This window comes from Phocoena phocoena, chromosome 1 (genome assembly GCF_963924675.1).
Source record: "Phocoena phocoena chromosome 1, mPhoPho1.1, whole genome shotgun sequence".
Lineage (NCBI taxonomy): Eukaryota > Metazoa > Chordata > Mammalia > Artiodactyla > Phocoenidae > Phocoena > Phocoena phocoena.
The window spans coordinates 29,557,135-29,576,253 of record NC_089219.1 but is presented as its reverse complement, the minus strand read 5'-3'; the positions used below and the strand labels follow the sequence as shown (position 1 = coordinate 29,576,253).

The 19,119-nt window shown below is 51.4% G+C and overlaps 1 protein-coding gene across 1 annotated transcript in view; it reads left to right on the top strand.

Annotated features, from left to right (window-relative positions):
• Nucleotides 1–19,119, top strand: part of GRIK3 (glutamate ionotropic receptor kainate type subunit 3) — a 231,828-nt gene that overhangs the window by 196,928 nt on the left and 15,781 nt on the right. The window contains exons 11-12 of the mRNA XM_065888235.1: nucleotides 11,053–11,276; nucleotides 17,400–17,518. Coding sequence (XP_065744307.1) covers nucleotides 11,053–11,276; nucleotides 17,400–17,518 — 343 coding nt within the window. The remainder of the gene's footprint in view (nucleotides 1–11,052; nucleotides 11,277–17,399; nucleotides 17,519–19,119) is intronic.

Sequence of the window (19,119 nt, the reverse complement as noted above, 5' to 3'; positions counted from 1 at the left end):
ACATATACCCCCATATCCCCTCCCTCTTGCATCTCCCTCCCACCCTCCCTATCCCACCCCTCTAGGTGGACACAAAGCACCGAGCTGATCTCCCTGTGCTATGCGGCTGCTTCCCACTAGCTATCTGTTTTTTGTTTGTTTTTTGTTTTGTTTTGTTTGTTTGTTTTTTTAACATCTTTATTGGGGTATAATTGCTTTACAGTGGTGCGTTAGTTTCTGCTTTATAACAAAGTGAATCAGTTATACGTATACATATGTTCCCATATCTCTTCCCTCTTGCGTCTCCCTCCCTCCCACCCCCCCCATCCCACCCCTCCAGGCGGTCACAAAGCACCGAGCTGATCTCCCTGTGCCATGCGGCTGCTTCCCACTAGCTATCTACTAGCTATCTGTTTTACATGCCACCCTCTCACTTAAGCCATTCGTTCTTTTATCTCGAAGTTGTTACATCTCACTAGAGCATGTAAGGTGGTTTCCCTGTCTCATGGAGGCGTCTAGACCAAGATGACTGAGACAAGGAGTGGTCATGGCTAGCCCTGGCGTGTCTTCCCTTCCCCTGTGAAAGAAATAGCACTGCCCAGGTGTCCCTCTCTGTCGCCGTGTAACACTGAGAGCAGAGCAGAGAAGGTGGCACAGCTCCAAGGGCCCATTTCCCCTCCTGACTCTTCTTCCAGACAGACAGTGCCTTTGGACTGTGCTGGTGCTGCCCGCACCTGGCGTGGGGCTGGGCACGCAGAGCAGGCGTTGATGAATGATGTATGAATGAGCATGTGGACTTGCACACCATCCCCAGAGACATGGCTATGGGGTCATGACTACTGAGCTTCCCACCCAAGGTGTGCGAGCAGAGGGTCTGGTGTCAAGGCCGTGACCGACCCCGTCACACACTGTGTCCCCTGCCTTCCAACCAAGAACCAGATCTTAGTTCTGGCCAGCATGCGTTGGTCTTAGGAGGGGCCCCAAATCCCTGTTTGGGTGGCCAGGAAAGGCTTTGCCAAGCCACCTCCTTCAGGCTGGCCAGTGCACTTTGAAGCAAGGCATGCTGGGAGCTCACCTAGGGCAGGTCAGAAGCCTGGATGGGACAGGGCAGGTGAGGGCAGGGAAGCAGATGGACTGAAAAGGTAGCCTTTTGTCAGGGCAGCCAGGTTGCCCAGAGCAATGACTGAGGAGCTCCAGGGAAGCTTAGGATCTACCTGAAGACGACCAAGTAAGCAGGTGAGGGATGCAAGAAGGACTTGGGCTACATTGAGATTCACTGCAGGGCTGTCAGCTGCCGGGACCCAGCAAGCAGAGACTAGCCTGGGAAACCTGGAAAGAGCCTGGCAGGAGGTCAGGGTCCAGATAACCAGTGCAAGAAAGGACAAGGAGCAAAGCAGCAATAGAGCTGCAGGGGTGAGGGGGTTGCTGGAGGGAAACCAAGGGTGGAGGAAGCAACGGGAAGAAGCTGGCCCTCCCGCTGAGGATCATGCCTTCCTTCCTTCCACAAAGCTTTATGGAACCCTATCTCAGCCTGGGCTTCTGGAGGGCAGAGGCTGACGAGGTTCAGACGCTACTACTGCATGGGTTGGGGGGCGATGCCGGGGAGAGTCAGGGCACGGAAGAGGAGCAGAGGGGAGGGAAAGCCGATACGAGGGCGCAGCATTGAGCTGGTCACCACTGAGTGCTACTAATCCAAGTCTGCACCCCAGAAAAGCCTGACAAAGTGTGTCTCAGGACCACCTCTCGGGGTGAGGGGAAAAGGGGGAACAGGTTCATCCACTGGCACCTGACTTTCATGCATTTCTGGGTTTGGCAGGGCAGGCATGGGAGCCAATCAGGGCCCTGCAGCAGCGTCCACAGGAAGTTATGGGGGAAGCGGGGCAGGAGAGACAGGAAAGAAGGAGACAGGAAAGAAGGGGACAGGAGGTGACATGCTGGCAGCTTGTGCCTGCGTGAGGTTGGTCATGGCCAGAGGGTCTGACCTGGCGCATGAGACGGGTGAGCCAAGCACACATGACGGGCCGGACCCGGGGCGGTGACTGGAGATATAGGAGCAACCAAGGTCAGCGTGGTTCCTGCCCCTCTGGGAACAAGCAATGAATCAACCAAGTTAAATTTCATTAAAATGTTGATCGGTGCTGCGAGGAGAAATATGTACAGGGGACTTTGGGAGTGTCAAACAGGAAAATGACTCAGGCTTCCCTGCAGAGGTGACTCTGGAGCTGAGACTTGAAGAATGAGGAAGAGATATGCAGGGCTTAGATGGGGGTACCGACCTGGGTGGGGTCGCTGAGGTTGCTGAAGTCTCCGCCCTCATCAGGGGTCCTGCAGGGCTGGTAGGACCGTGCCGGGGCAGACCCTGGGTAGACGCCGGCCTTGTGGACAGGCAGGGAGTAGGGAAGGGGGGATCTTACAGAGATGCGAATGGAGGTGTGATGCATCCCCCATAGTGTGCCATGAAGCGGGGAACGCCAGCTGAGCTGTCCTGAAAGACAGCCCTGTGGGGACTCAGGAACCGGCCATTCTCCCAGGCCTGGGAAAGGCACAGGCTTCATGTCTCACTGCCGGGCATCCGTTGGCTCAGGAAGTCTATGTGTGAAGCATGGGTACACGACCCCTCGGTCAGCACTTAGGAATTTTCTAGCACCTGTCCCATGTCTTTAGATACATATGGGCTGTTCCGAGGTCATCGGTGGCTACAGTGCTGATTGTTAAGTGTGGCGCCGGCCGGCTGGCGGGACATCAGTGGACACCACCTGGGACTCAGTGTACCCCCCAAAAGAATTGCAGTGCACCAGGCCCTGAAGGAGGGCTCGCTGGGTGACCTCTTCTAAACCTCAGAGGGTGGATCCAGCCAATGCTCCCACCGATTAAGGGATTCACTTGTTCATTCAATTTGTTCAGTTAAGCCCCATGCTAGGCACTGTGGATACAGTGTGAACTAAACGGTCAGGATCCCTTCCCTGAGCCTCAGGAGCTTACATTCTAGTGGAGGAAGCAAGCAGGCAGTAATCTATGAATGTATGAATAGATGTAAGTATTCCACAAGAGGAGTGTGGCCAGGTGAAAGAGCTTCCCTGGCTGGCAGGCTGGCGCCTGAGCTGAGAGGCCCTGCGCATCGGAAACCAGTGGGGAGTCCTGGAGGAAGGCCCTAGAGACTTGTGGGAGGTGGGAAATGCCTTCCCTGTCCTCCTAGTCATCAGCATTCAGAGAAATCCAGGGAAGGGGTCTGGGTCATTTCTGGCTCCCTGGCGGGTAACAGAAAATGGTACATGAGGGACAGATGAAGGAGGACATAGACTTGGAAAGGTGTCACCCAACATCAGCCATGGCCTTGAGACTGTGCACTCTGGTCTCCCAGCCTCCAGGTAGGCTGGCAGATGTGACGGGAAGATCTGGTGTCTAAGACACCACCATTACCTCACTGTGTCCCACCTTCCTCCCAGCCAGGGAACAGACCTTGGTTCTGGCCTATATGCATTGGACCCAGCCCCTGTTTACAAGGCCAGGAAAGGCTCTGCCCAAGTCTGCTCTCCCAGCCTAGAACAGGGCACTTCAAAGCAAGGCATGCTGGGAGCTCACCTGGGGGGCAGGACAGAGTCCCGGATGGAGTAGGGCAGGCTTGGGGTGGAGGAAACAGATGGACCGCAGAGATGGCCCCATCCCCAGGGCAGCCAGGTCGCCCAGGGCTGCCACTGCGGGTGCTGTGGAGCTGAAGATGCCACCAGGACCTGCCTGAGGAGAGCCATGAGGACCAGTGAGGGCTATCAATGAATGCTAGGGGCCACTGATAGGTCATAAGTAAGGGTACCCATCAAGGACAAGGGCACAGGGTGCAGGGTCCAAACACTGGAGGGAGGCTGGTGAGAGACAGGCAGGCTGGGCCAGACCCCGGCAGACTGGCAGGGGTCAGAGTGACCTCAGGAAGAATGCGGGAACTGAGCAGGGAAACAGAGGCCAGAGCTCAGCCCGTTAGGCTGGAGTAAGGGTTGATCAGGACTCTTGGGGGTACTTTGATGCTCAGTCTTCCAACAAAACTTTACTGAGCCCCTTCTTTTTGCTTGCCTTTGTGCTAATCCCGGAGATACATTAGTGAGTGAAATAAATGTAGTCCCTGCCCTCCTGGAGCTTATATACCAGCAGAGGAGCTAGATATCAAGCAACAACTTATAGATCAAAATTCATGTGTGGTAAGGGCATTGAGGACCAGCACAGGGGCCATGGGAATGTACAACTGGGACCTCACAGCCCGTGGACGGAGGGGGCTCCCTGCCCCCAGCTCCTTGGGCTTGGCTGGGCAGGGCCTCTCTGGGCAGATGCCATCTTCAGGGCCCTGTGGGATGGAGAAAGAGAACCCCCAGAGACAGGAGATGGAGCCGTGGGGCGTCCATCCCCAGGGCCCTGTGGCTATGAAGCAGGGAGGATCCGCCCATCCTTCCTGGAGGACAGAGGCACAGCTTGGAGCCTTCTGGGACTCAGGAATCACCAGTTCTCCAGGCCAGGGAAAGGCATGGCATCATTGCTCACCATCAGGCCATGAGGTTGCTATCAGCTCAGGAAGCTGGCTTGTGAATCACAGGTGTTGGTAGTTGACCCATCCGCTGGCACTCATAAATCTACTAGCACTCGTTTCCCCTCTGTTCAGACGTGTGGGTTGTTAAGGCCATTGGCTGCCAGACTTATGTCCAGGGCCTTTCAAGGGGCACTGTGTTTTCTTAAGCTTGGAGAGGCCAGGGTTCATCAGCGATACTGTCTATGACTGGCTTTGCCCTCTTAGAAAGTGCCAGGTGCCCCAGCCAGCTGGCTCTGAGGACACGCTTGCTGGGTGTCTCTCCTAAACCAGCAACACCCCATTCATTCAGTCCCCAAATCTCTACCGAGGGCCTGCTGTGAGCCAGACACTATGCTAGGTGGGGGGCAATAGAATAGTGAAAAGACACAGGCTCAGGCCCGGCTCTCATGAGCTTATGGGCCAGTGGGGGGAGAAATCACCCAATACCTAAAATCACAAATAAGATCAGTGCTAGGACTGCAAATACCTGGTGCTGTGAGAGTCATCACCAGGGGAGGCCTGATTTCCCCTGGGGGTTTTGTCTTTGGAAGTGATGTTGGAGCTGAAATCTGAAGGAGAAGCAGGCATTAGCTCAACAAAGAGTTCAGAGAGGAAGAAGTTCCAGGTAGAGAAAAATACCGTGCAAAGGTCCTGAGGTGAGCATGGACTGGAGGGTCTGAAAGAAGCCAGTAGGAAGAGAACCAGGGGAAAACAAAATGGGAGGTAAGCCTGCAGAGGCAGGCAGGGCTAGATGTGCACTTTCCAATTCACTAGTCACCAGCCACATGGGGTTATTTAAATTTAAACTTAAATTAATTAAAATCAATTGGTTAAATTAATTTAAATTACTTAATTTAAAATTAATGAAATCAAAGTATACATTTAGTTCCTCAGTTTTACAAGCCACATTTCAAGTTCTACATGTGGCTCGTGGCTACCATATTGGACAGGGCAGGTACCGAACATTTCCATCATTGCAGGATGTACTATTAGACAGCACCATGTAGATCGTGAATGGCTTAATGAACCCAAAATAAGAATTTTTTATCTGAAGGGCAGAGGGAAAAGTCTCGACATATATTAAGCAGCATTGGGAATCAGGAAAGATTCTAGTTGGAGAAACAACACTTTGGGAAAAGACTGGAAGGTGAATTCCATGGATCCCACATACCAGAGACGTGGGCAGAGAGCCAGCAGACAGAGCCCTGGAGACAAGTCCTGCCTATGTGGCAAGAGTGAGACTAGGTTTCTTGGGTGGCTTTGGCAGTAGAAGTACAAGGACCTGAAGAGAAGTTGGGGCGAATCAGCATGTTCTTGTAGCCATAGAACTCCCAAGCCTAGCCAGGTGATGTGAAGTGTATGCTGGGGAGACCCAGGCAGTCATGGTCAGAAGGCAGAGTCAAGTTCTCTGGGAATGCAGCGTGGGCTCACGCAGGGCAGGGTGGGTCCAACCGTAAGGCCTGCCTATCAGAATAGGACAGGTGCAGGGGCAGGGCTGGCAGTGGGAGGTGCAGGGAGTTGCATGCACCCTGCCCAGGGTCCTAGGTGGCACGTGTGTGAGTGTCCTAGGGCTGCCACAGCAAATGACCACAAACTAGGGGGCTTAAAAACACAGAAATTTATTCTCTCTCAGTTCTGAAAGCCAGAAATCAGAAGTCAAGGTGTCCACAGAGTTGGTCCCTTTGGAGGGAGCATCTGTTCCAGGCCTCTCTCCTAGCTTCTAGTGTGGCTGGCAATCCTTGGCATCCTTGGCTCGAAGTGGCATCACTTCAGTCTCTGCCTCCCATCACATGGCCTTCTCTGTGTGTAACTGTGTGTGCTCTCTTCTTCTTATAAGGACACTAGTCATTGGATTTGGAGCTCACCCTAATTCAGTATGACTTCATCTTAACTTGATGACTTCCACAAAGACCTAATTTCCAGCGCTTCTGGGTTGGTGGACACACGGAGATGTGGGGAGAGTGGCACACCCAGAGAAATAGAGAAAGCATGGAAGCTCCGCACCATTTCCCGCATAACTTTCCCTATGTATCTTCTTCATCTAGCTCTTCCTGAGTTCTATGCTCTTATAATAACCAGTAACGTTGAGTGGCTGCACCATTTTACATATCCACCCACAACCTATGAGGCACCCCGTTGCTTTGCATCCTTATCGCCACTTGGTATTATCAACATTGTTTTCTTTTGGCTCTTCTGATAGGTATGCAGTAGTATTAGGGGAATTTTAAACCACTTGGGGAGTGTCGCTAGGGGACCTATGAGGGAAATACGGTGACACAGAGAGTCTGAATAAAAAACAGGCTCATGCCAGGAGCCTTCCACAAGGCTGCACACTCAGGAGAGGGTGTTTGCACACTGATGGCTTTAGGGGCACTCAGCGGGAGTCAGGGAGAAACAGATCTATGCGGAAGTGGACACGCCCACTGAAGACAGAGAAAGTGTGTCCTCCCTAGGCACAGGCCCAGCTACGTTACCCAGGAATTTCTCCAAGGTTGTTTAGTCCCAGTGGCCATAATAAAATACTGTTTTAGGTGGTGGTGAGCGGGGGAGCCTATTTCCAAATAAGGTCGCGTTCACAGGTACCCAGGGTTAGGACTTGAACATATTTGGGGAGGGGGTGCCCAACTCATCCCACACTGCACGTGGCTGGTATGGCAGAGTGGTAAAACATCGGGGTTTGAGGTCACAGTGAACTGGGTCCAAGTACTGGCTCAGCCACTCACCAGCTTGGAAGGTGGCTACACTTATCACTGTACCACGAACGCCACTGGTCACTCACCAGCTTGACCAAACTGGGGCTACTGGGAGGGTCGCATAAGGTAATGTAGGTAGTACACTTAGCAATGCTTGGTGTATAAGAAGCATCTATGAAAGACAGTAAAGGACAGTAGTTCTTACTATTTTAACTATAGCAGTCAGCAAGCAGATGCCCTGGGGGATCCCCAACCAAGAGGCAGAGCACATAGATGGGGAATCTGGTGGGGACCATACTTGGGAATCCAAGTAGGCAGGTGCCAACTGGGCCACCAGACACAGGTAGCAAGCTGAGGCTTGCCAGGTTTCACTCTGGGGTATGAGGCTATAGCATCCGACCAGCAGCCAAAGTGCCTGGATACTAAGGGCAGAAATGTGGAGCTGTAGCTAGTTAAGTCATTCTTGCCTTCACTTCTGGCTGTGGAGACGTGGTAAAGCAAATGGTACCAATTGACCTTATGCAAGCATGGAGGAGAGTAGGACAGCTGGAGCCAGGCGGGTCCTGACAGATTCTTGGAAAGCTGCTTATAGGGATGAAGTAGTGTCCTGGAAGAGCTGTCCTACCTGGTCCAGAGGTTTTTTTTTTTAAGGTATGGAAAGGTCTTCAGTGAGGCAGAAGGGGCTAACAAATCACCCATGAGACCAGTGAATGTGTTGCACAAGTCAGAGGTTTGGTTTGTTCAAGGACATGATTACTGTAAATATGAGAGCAAAGACCTTGGACCTTCTGTGAGCTTCAGTTTCCCTCCATAAATAATACGGGTTGGAATAGATGTTGCTAAAGGTCTCTTGTCCAACTCTGACAGCCTATGATTTTATGAATCATCCTCAAAGAAAACTTGCACAAGTGGGAAGAGCCTGCCAAGATTGGGCCTTTCATTCTGAGTAATGAACTGACACAGCAAAGGCTTGACATCTGTTCAGCTCTTTCAAGGGAAGTTGGACAAAATAAGGCCTTTTTCAGGGAAATCGTAACCAACGGTGAAATGTAGTATTTCCTGCCTAAACCAAAAGCAAAGTGGAGAACTCCAGCCTTCCTGAAGCCCAAGGGAGAACACACATCAAAACTTCCTGTGAAGAAGGTCAGGTTGACCAGTTGTCTTGCTGCCGTAGACACAGGTGCCTTCCAACACCATTAGAACCTGAGAGCAGAAAGGCTGGTGGGGAGATTCTGAAGGTTCTGAAACCATCTGGGGGAAGAAAGAGGGCCTCTGGCCCTGTGGTTGGCTTCCTCGCCACTCCTGGAACACTCGTGGTGGGAAAGACATTGGCTGCAAACACACTGACCCCTCAGTTACTAACACTGTCATCCAACCTGCCATCAAAAGCCGAAGGAAGATTTGCCACCATTGACTTTGAGGTTCTTCCCAAGAATCCACTACAAGCCCCAGAAGCCATTCCCAGAGACCAGTTCCAAATGCATTCTGAACAGTGATGGTGACTCTGGAGTCAGAACAGAGCCTCCCAAAGCAATGTGCTTTGAAGGGGCGGGGCTAGGGGAGGCCAAGTTCTAGAATGATGTCATGCCAACATTATAGAGGATCTTAGAACTTCAGGACTGAAAGGGACCTTCCAGAATGTCCCACCCCAGCTCCCACTCCAATTGGAGTGCTATCCACAGCCTCCAACAGGGGCCCCCTTCACCAGAAGCTCCATGAGAGCAGAACTGGGTCTCTTGCTCACCCGTGTACCCCCAACTGGTGCACAGTAGGTCTTGAGCAAATACACATTAGTCCCTCTGCACCTTCCCCGACAGTTCTCTCTCCTTTTGTTGCTTTCCTTTGTGCACACCCTGAAATGAGAGGGCTCCAGGGAGCTAGGGTGGCAGCAGCTACCTGCTTCTTCTTCCTCTGCCTTCAAAGCTAGGCAAGTTCCAACTCACACACTTAGAAGCTTACAAAAGGAAGGTCCCAGTATGAAACATCCCTTGTAATAGGCCCCTCCTCCCCGACTTTCCCAGGTTCTAAGATTCACCGAATCCTTGGGCTCCTAGTGTCAATAATCAGTCGTGGGGGCTGACATTAGAAGGAGAAACATTGGGGTTATGTGCCAGTGCCCCCCAGCCAGTGCCAGTGCCCCGCAGCCTGGAGCACCTGCAGAGTCATTTAGGAGCTGGGGCTCTACCCATACCAGTCCTCCCTGTCTTGAAGTTTCATTTCAACTTGGTTGCTGGTTCCTATTCTAGGATCGGTGTAGTCAGAGATGTGTTAATAGCTACCACTTAGAAAACAATTTGATTAACATCTGTCTGTCCTACTAGACTCTAAGCCCCAGGAGGGCAGAAACCATGTCTGTTTGGCTCAGCTGCGTATCCCTAGTGCCTAGTGAAGCTCACAAAACAATTAATTGTTTAAATACTCAGTTAATTAATTAAGCTGGACCAAGTCAGTGGATGATTGCCTAGAGACTATTGTTTGGAAGGGGGTTCTCAGAGGCAGCTGCCGCCCTTAGCAAAAGGGTCTTTAGTGCTGGTCTTTAGGACTCAGCCTCTCTTTCTGTCCTGCCCCACCCGAGGAAGGGAAGTGATAACTTGGTTCACATTCTGGTATGTACATATCCACAGGAGCCCGAGGCACAGCCTCTCAGAGGGACACATTATTAGTTAACAAATATTGCAAAGGCTGAGATGGGGCTGTGGAGTAGAGAAACAAAGCAGTGAGTCAGCCACAGTCCCAGCTGCACTTAGCAACTCACAGGTAAATAGGCAGATATGACACAAAGACACATGGCTGCACATACTGCCATTTCAACTGAGCAGGTTAGGACCTTACCGTGGGACAGCGCAAGCTTCATGGGAGTTTAGAATTGGAGGATATCAGGGAGGGCTTCTTGGAAGACATAGCATATGCAAAGGGGTATGGAAGGCGGTGAGAGTTAGACAGCAGGAAGAGACATTCTCAACAGGGCACCGTGTGTGCAAAGCGTGGAGGTCAAGAAGGGAATGCGGTAAACAGGAAGCAGCTTAGTGGGGCCTTGGTGCACGAGGAGAGCAGTGAGGAAAGCCTGCAAAGATGGGAGTGAGAGATTGTAGATTTTTAGTCAGAAAAAGCTCAGACCAGAGATACAGACCTTTAATCATTCCCCTTGTTAAAATTGTGACGGGCATCCCTAGACTTCCCCAGTCCCTTCCCTTCCTCCTCTGCTCTGTTCTCTTGCCTCCCCTCTCGTATTAAAGAGGGCTCTGAAGTTGCCTGTTTAGTTTCTTCCCCACCCTTTCCCTCCAAAGAGAGTATTATTTTTGCCCCACTGGTTTTTGGGGCTTTGAGGATATATAGAATATCCAAAGTGGCGTGAAGCGTGCAAGAAGTAGATAGGAGAGGAAACTAGATATAAATAAGGGTTGCTGTGGATTCTGCGTCCTCTTCGTGACCTTTGATAGTCACAAAGAAAGAACACCAGCTATTTTTAAATGTTTGAAGATCGCTGAACAGTATTTGAAAGGCACCATTTTGAGAATGGACCGCATGGGTTACAGCTGCAATAGGGTTCCATTCTCTGCATGTTGATACCACTGTCCTTTTCCTCAAGGCCATGAGCTCTTGGAGAACAGGGGTTAGGTCTAATTCATTATTGTCTCCCAGCACCCTGGGCATGGCCTGGCCCAGAGGAAGGGTTAGTAAATATTGAAACCAAGGAGTGATGAAGTGATGAAGGGCTCAGGCAACAGACTCCACTTCACTCCCTCGTCTCTCCTCCCTTCAAGAAGGGGTGCTCTGTCCCCTGCTAGCCTTAGGCTTTGCTCATAGTCTGTCTGTCTCTCGTTGCAGAAGGCAGATCTGGCTGTGGCCCCCCTGACCATCACCCACGTCCGCGAGAAGGCCATCGACTTCTCCAAGCCCTTCATGACCCTCGGTGTGAGCATCCTCTATCGCAAGCCCAATGGCACCAACCCCAGTGTCTTCTCCTTCCTCAACCCCTTGTCCCCAGACATCTGGATGTACGTGCTCCTCGCCTACCTGGGTGTCAGCTGTGTCCTCTTTGTCATCGCCAGGTAAGGGCAATGCCTTGACCAGAGGTCTGGCCCAGGGTTAGAGGCTCAGGGAGCCAGGCAGGTCCCCCCATCCTCAGCAATTTGCACAGAAGGCCCAGGTTCAGGCCACTGCTGTACCTGCTCTCCTGCCTCCCTCCGTGAGGCTCAGATCCTTTCATATCGCTCAGGGACCACTCCATGGCCTCTGAGCTTGAATCCCCCAGTCTTCACCCTGGTCTGTGTCCATGACTCTGAGAGGCAGCAGTTGTATCCCAGGTCCTATGAGCAGGAGAGGTTAAGTCACTGCCCAAGGCTGCACCACCTGGGCCAGGCACCCAGTACAGCAGACCCAGGCGCACTGGGTGGCCCAGCAGGTAGCTTGAAACTTGGCAAACAGACTGTGTCCATCCAGTCCACAACAGCAGGGGGAACAATGCCACATAAAGTCACACGCATGCACACATGCAGAAACTTGGCACACGCACCTACCTGCCTCTAACACGTACTAGCAATACCCTTGCATATTTAGTTGTTCACATGAAGTAGACACAGCACATCCTTACTGGTGGGTGGTAGGGAGAGGTCACTAGGAAACAGGTTTAGCTCAGTGTTTACTGAGTGCTGGCTGTGTGCCAAGCACCCTGCCCTGTCCTTTACAGCCAGTTATCTTATTTAATTCTCACAGCCTCCCATGAAGGGGAGACATCTGGACTCAGAAAGGCTCAGTACACGCCAAGGCCATCCTAGCAATAAGGGACACATCCGGCAAGTGAACTCAGGTCACCAAGTGTTTTATCTGCAACCCACATCTCTGGCCACCTGGACATTCGTGTTCTGTTCCCGCCCCAAGTTGGTGGCTCCTGGGCCCTCTGCCTCCTCCCTCCAGGCTCCAGCCCCAGCCCCTGCCCCTGCCCTGGTTCTTTTTTCTCTAAATTCTAACACGGTGTGAAGCGAGACTTCTCCGGAGAAGCAGTTTGAGATCCAAGGACTTGGTGTTTCGGCCTTTTTCTCTCCTGAGTCTTCTTTGAAAGCCTTCCCCCAACCCTGCTTCTTTTCACTCCCTCCTCCCACACAGAGACAGACCAAAGGGAAGGATGTGAGAGAGGAAATTGTCCTGCCTCCGAAGCTCTTTGCTGCCGGCAGGCCTGATGCTGCCTGCCTGCTCGCCCAGCCTGCCACAGAGAGACCTTCATTATGCCTCTTGTCTCTAATGGTCTAACAAGCCTTTGAAAGCCAGGAGCCATTCTCCAGAGCTCTCACCATAATTTTAGCAGCTCCAGCCGGCCACTTGGCTCCCACCCCCTTGCAAACAGCTGGAGTTTTTCCAGCATCAGCGTTGCTCATTTGATGTGCCTCCCATCCCCCTCTAATTCCTGGCTTTTCATCAGCTGCTGGCAGCCCAACCTCCTTCCCACCCACTACCTCCTGGCCAGGCAGGTAGGAGCCCCCCTCTCAAGGATAGGCTAGGAAGACTTTCTGGAAGAGATGGGATTTCTGGAGCTGCTGGAATGACACAGGATGCCGGAGAGAGCGGAGAGGGACAAGGGTCTCGGCCACAGAGCCATGAACAGCATCGTAGGACAATTGTCACACAGGGTAACACTCTGACAACACAATTCACACCCAACTGGATTCACACCCAACACAATTCACACCCAATTCACAACAACACTTACACACCCTGTAAGGATTTGCTGTCAAATCCTTACAGCAGTCCTGTGAGGTCGGTACGATTATCTCCACTCTACAAAAGCAGAAACTGAGGCTCACAGGGGTTAAGTCTTTGCCCAAAGTCAGAAAGCCTTTCCGTGGAGTGTTAGGCTTCAAACCAAGACTTGCCCGACTTTAAATCAGGGGTGGCACACAGAGGAAGCATGAGGGAGTGAAGCAGGCTGGGTGGTAGGCGGCAGGGAGTAGTGGGAACTGAGGCAAACTTGAGCACACACGTGGAGAAAAGAGTGACTGCCACTCAGCTCTAACCGACTCTGCTAAACAGGAATACAGACCAGTGCTGCGGGGTTCATGATTCTTAGAGAGAGGTTCAGATTTTCACGTGAAGCCTCATGGCTTTTATAAGTAGCCACTAATTTGATATTTTACAATACTGTTGAGGTCGAGCACAGCACATCTGTAGTGTGGATGTGGCCCTCTGTCCCCTCGCCTCCACGTGGCCTGTGTCCTTTGGACCACTCCTTGCTGTCTGCCGGAGAGCTGGACACAGCTGCCCAAGAGATGGGGTCTGCGAAGGGTGGGCAGGTGTCCAGGCCCCCTCCGGGCAGCTCCAGCAGGGCACAGGGCTGTCCATCCTAAAAACTGGCCTGGGGCTTCCCTGGTGGTACAGTGGTTGAGAGTCCGCCTGCCGATGCAGGGGACACGGGTTCGTGCCCAGGTCCGGGAAGATCCCACATGCCGCGGAGCGGCTAGGCCCCTGAGCCATGGCCGCTGAGCCTGCGCGTCCGGAGCCTGTGCTCCGCAACGGGAGAGGCCACAACAGTGAGAGGCCCGCGTACAGCACACACACATAAAAACTGGCCTGACCTGTGCCTGTCTAGCATCAGGGGTCCAGGCATTGACCAAGGCATTTCTCTGCCACCAGGATATTCTGCTTCATGCTCAGTGAGAAAAAAGGAAGGGAGGGCGGATGCTTCTCACCACAGAGAGCAGGACAGTTGGCACTCATGACAAGGAGATAATCCTAAGTGGACCCCAGAGGCAGGGCCGGGGGTGAACCGCCAGCCCAGCCCCCAGGAGTCACATTCCGACCAAATCCAGTACAGATGAGAGTCCCAGGGAAGAGATGGTCCCGGCCAATCAGTGCTCTGTCTGCCCTTCTACCCAGGGGCCGATGTTTAGACTTCTCCCCTGAGGGGACACAGAGTATCTCCAGGTCAGCCTCTACCAGCTCCAACTTACTTGCAAGACTGAGAGAACCCGTTGTAGCCACAAGCCGTAAATCCGAGATCCATCATTCACTTTGGTGGCACCTTCCAGCGCCCATCCCATCCTCTTCCCTCCTGTGGCCTTGGAGTTCGAATCTGGGCCTTTCCACCCACTGACCGCAAGATTGCAGTCACCTAGACTGCTCCAAGCCACCTCCCCACCTGTAAAGTGGGCACCTGCTGCATTGTCGGCCTCTTGAGGGGTACTATAACAGTACTTGGTAACCAAGAGGCCCATTTGAGACCAGTTATTTTTATCATGGTAAGCAATTCCACCTCTGGGAATTTATCCTGTTGAAAGTCACCACTGAGCCCCACTTTCCAGTTCCCCCAAATCTAGAAAGCCTTCTCAGCAAAGCCCTAGACAAGGCTGCCCTTTGGCCTAGGTACCCACGGAAGTGTGGCCAAGGATGTTTCTTTCAGCAGAGTTTACCACAGTGGAAAATAGGGCCAGCCTAAGTGCCGTCAAAGAGGAATGGTTAAAAACACCTATTGACTAAAAAAATGATACAAATGACCTTATTTACAGAAGATAAATAGACTCACAGACATAGAAAACAAACTTAGGGTTACCAAAGGGGATGGTGGGGAGGTGGAGGGGAGAGAGAAATTAGGAGTTTGGGGTTAACACATACACACTAGCGTATATCAGACAGGTAAACAACAAGAACCTGCTGTATAGTACAGGGAACCGTACTCAGTAGCTTGTCATAACTTATAATAGAAAAGAATCTGAAAAAGAACATATATGGAATTGAATCACTATGCTAGACACCTGAAACTAACACATTGTAAATTAACTATACTTCAATTTAAGAAATGTATTAAAGAAACACCTATTAATTAGTTATAGAGAATAAAGGGGATCAGGAAGGACTGATCTGGAAAGAGGCTGGTGACTTATTAAGTGAAAAGCCAAGATCTAAGACAAGATATATGATATGATTTTGTGTCTGTGTTAAAAGATTATCCCATATATCATATATATACTTTGTACATGTGTGTGTACATTAAAAAAGCAGGGCTCATGAGAGCTCATCAGAAATCATCTTTACTTTGTCTCTCACCCACCTTCCAGTGCGTTCAGAGGTGAATTTCTTTGCCCCAGTGAAAGCCCTGCCAGGACCTGTCACTTTTGGCTTGCTTCCAGAGCTCAGAAACCCTAGGTCTCTCTCTAAAGCACAAACGCACTGTTTCAACTCAAAAGTTAGAAGGCTGAGTCCGGTATAGTCCGCAACATTTCTACCCTCATTCACAGATCAGACTTCTCCCCTCGCCCCCATGTAGGCCCCCTTTGGTAGCGCCTCCTTGGTCGGCCCACTCCCCCGCTCAGCACCTGGTCCTCTAGCAGCCCCTGCTCCATGGCTTCTCCCTGTTGGAGTCCCATCGCCCTTCTCGGATAGGAGTCAAGGTGGATCTGGGCTGGATCTCTCTTCTACATGGGCCCATCTGGTCCAGGGAAACGTCCTTAGCCCTGGTCACGTCTGGGCCTGCAGGCCGGTGCCGTGCAGCGAGGACTCACCCTCCTGCCTCACCTAAGAAGCACGTATCAGCCCGACCCCTGCCCTCCAGACTTCCCAGGTGGTGTCCACCACATCTACTCCTTCCAGAGCCACCCCCGAGCTCCCCCAGCCACCCTGTGGAAGCTGCTCTCCCTAGACTTCAATGCAGGGGGCCCCTGAACACACAGCTCTCCAAAGGCTTTCTCTAAAACTCTTCTCACAACAGTCTCTCATCTCTACTCTCTTCATCCTCTGTCTCTTTCTTGTGGATTTTTAGAGCCTCTAACCAGTTCGTGGTCATTCACTTTGAAAATCCCCATCTTGGTTTGAAGGCTCACTTTGCAATTTCCTATCTGGAGGATCTTCCTGCTTTGTGAAAACAAAATTCTTCTCATGTGAGCATTGGTGATCAATGTTTAATTGACTAAAGCTTTTAAAAGGGGGATGGAAAGTCACAACATCACACTTAAAACTCATCACACTTTAAAAAACAAAACAAAATTCTATCAGACATGTCTCTCCTTCCGGGTCTCTCATCTCAGCCTCTGACCCCACACCAGCCACTCCAGTCACCCCAGTCACTGCAGCCACTCCAGCCTGGTGGGGACTTTCTCTCAATCTCTCCAGAGTGTTCCAGCTTCCTCCAGCTTACATGTCCAATTCCTCAACTGGAATTCACACAGTAAACAAAGATCCCTCCAGTTATCAGGACTTCTCTTCCTTAGAAGGCAGTGGGGAGTTGTAAATAACATTTTTTCCTGTCATGCATGTATTTGCATATTCAGAGGGAAAAATCTGAAAAAAATATATAACACATTGTTTTCCCCAGAGGGTGGGATCATGGTGTACTTTCACTTTCCCATTGTATTCTGTACTGTTTGACTATTTTGTGAAGAGTGTATTTTACTATTTCTCCATTTTAAGGTTTTTTAAAGTATACAAGTAATTCAAAAGCCTGTTCTCATTTTTCAAAATTCATGTAATACATACAAAGGAACAGGCTTCCATGAAATTTCTTCTGCCATTTTAACAACCCCCCACCCCGAGGTAAACAGTGATTTTTTTTAGATATGGATCCTTCCAGACTCTATATGCATTTATATACAAAGGTACATAAATAGGTATGCAACGATGTCTTCAGGAATCTATTTATACAGATGTGATCATATTGTTCTTATTTTTATTACTTTCTGTAAAAGACAAAACAATATGTGTTGAAGATCTTTCCCTGTTGGTGCATTTCTTCTAACAGCTGCGTGATGTTTCAGAGTACGATTGTGGCGGAGTTTAGTGAATCATTCCTCTATTGAAGGACATTTAGGTTGTTTCCAGTTTTTCGCTATTACAAATAATGCTTTGATAAACACCCTCACTCACTTCTCTTTGTGCTCCTGTGGGAGTGTTTTTTGTAGGATGGATAATGAGTTGCAGAAGTGCTAGGTTGAAGGGCATGTGCACTTTTAATTCTAAGAGATACTGCTGAATTACTTTTATCACCAGAAAAGGGCACTAACAATAAAGAATGAGAAGGAAAATGGCCCTGGTTTCCCATTCCCTGCCTTCCCAGCAGAACGGTGAGGGAATTGATGCTAAAGTTGGTGGCATATCACTGATTGCTAAACCGCCGGCTTGTGTGGCTCGGACACTCCTTCCCTCCCGTCTCCCCGTAGCCTCGCCTCATTGCCCCCCTCTTTCTGCTGCAGGTTCAGCCCTTATGAGTGGTATGATGCTCACCCCTGCAACCCTGGCTCCGAGGTGGTAGAAAATAACTTCACTCTGCTGAACAGCTTCTGGTTTGGAATGGGGTCCTTGATGCAGCAAGGTATGTGTGCCCTCCCCAGGCAGCCTCCTTTCCAGTGTCAGCAGAGCCAGCCCCACCCTCCAGGGCAGCCTCAGACCTGCCAAGCCCTCAGAAGGTTGGAGACACCTGGATGCTCAGGTGTGTGCCCTTTCCCAGGTCCCCAAGCTCCATCACTGCTGTGGCTGGACCGGCTCACGGTCTGAGGCTGAAGCATATAAGCCACGCCCACCCATGGCATGCAGGGCTCATCCCCAGCCCCTCCTGCTCCAGCTGCAATGGACATACAGCAACTTGTCTGCTGGGGCCAACCCCACCGAAGGCCTCACCGCCACAGAATCTGGCTGAGCAAAGTTGGGCTGAGCATGAGGGGAGACTGGAGGCAGGGAGGCTGGGTGGGAGGCTACTGCAGGAATGAGATGATGATACCTGAGCCGGGGTAGTGGCCATGGGGCTGGAGGACAGAGATGGATTATGAAAACTTCAGAATGTAGCGGGAACTGGACTCTGGGGAGCCTGGTAGTCGAAAAGGGCATGTCTGAGGTGGGGACATTAGCCTCAGTGCATCAGAGCTGGTAAACACAGAAGGACGCCATTTTTTCTTACATCCTCTTGAGGGAAGGTTGGGATGCTGCACCTCCCCCTGGCTGGTAGCGTATCTTTTGGAAAGATCTGCACTTGCTCAAATATCTCAGAAAGCAGAGCACCTACAAGGAGCACAGCGCAGAAACACCAGGGGCTGGAGGGCAAGCACAGGGGGAGGGAACCCCAGCCAGGAAAGACCCCCAGAAGAACCCCACCCCCAAGCCCTGCTGACCAGGAGCCAAGTGCTCATTGCCTCTGCTCATTACCTCTGCCTGGGTTAGGGACCCACAGAGGGACAGTGGGCAACAAGGGCACCAGGGAGGGAAGGAGATCCAAGGGGCAAAGAATGTCTCTGTCCCTCACTCATCTGTGTGTATCCTCTAGGTCCAGCACAAACCCTGGTCCTCAGTAGGTATATACTAGCAAATGCCAAAGGAATGAATGACTGATGTTACCTCAGTGTCTCCTGAGTCCCCACTACATGCCAAGCCCTGTGCTGGGCACTTGAATGAAGGACCCTGACCTGAGCGAACTCCCAGCCACGACAGAGGCCAGGTCGGGGGCCTAACAGAGCCTGGCAGAGCTCACCAAGCAAACAAGTAAAATAAGTCATTCTCCCTTTGGGGGCAACTCTAGCCCCTTGCTTGGGGGAGGGCCAGGCAGATGAAGCTGGGGGTGGAGGCAGGGGCGTGGTCTCCAGCAGCTGGGAAGTGACAGGCAGCTTTAGAGGGAAGTGCCTCTTTCGGTCCCCACCACTAATGAGTGTCCTGAAGCCTCACCTTGCTTCTTCACTCATCATCTCTGTGCACTGACAGCTGGGAAGGACCTGGAGGCCCCTCAATGCGGTAATAGCTTCCCTTTCACCTCCTGCTGCTACTCAAAGCCCTGGCCCCTGAGGGATTCCCCACAAGGTTTTGATTAGGAGGGAGAAAAATAGTTATGTATTTGAAAAGCTCTCCCTTGAGTGATTTCTTTGAGAAAAAATTCATCCATATCAAAGCAGACGCTTTTCAGATGGCAGGGCCAAATATTCTGGAAAG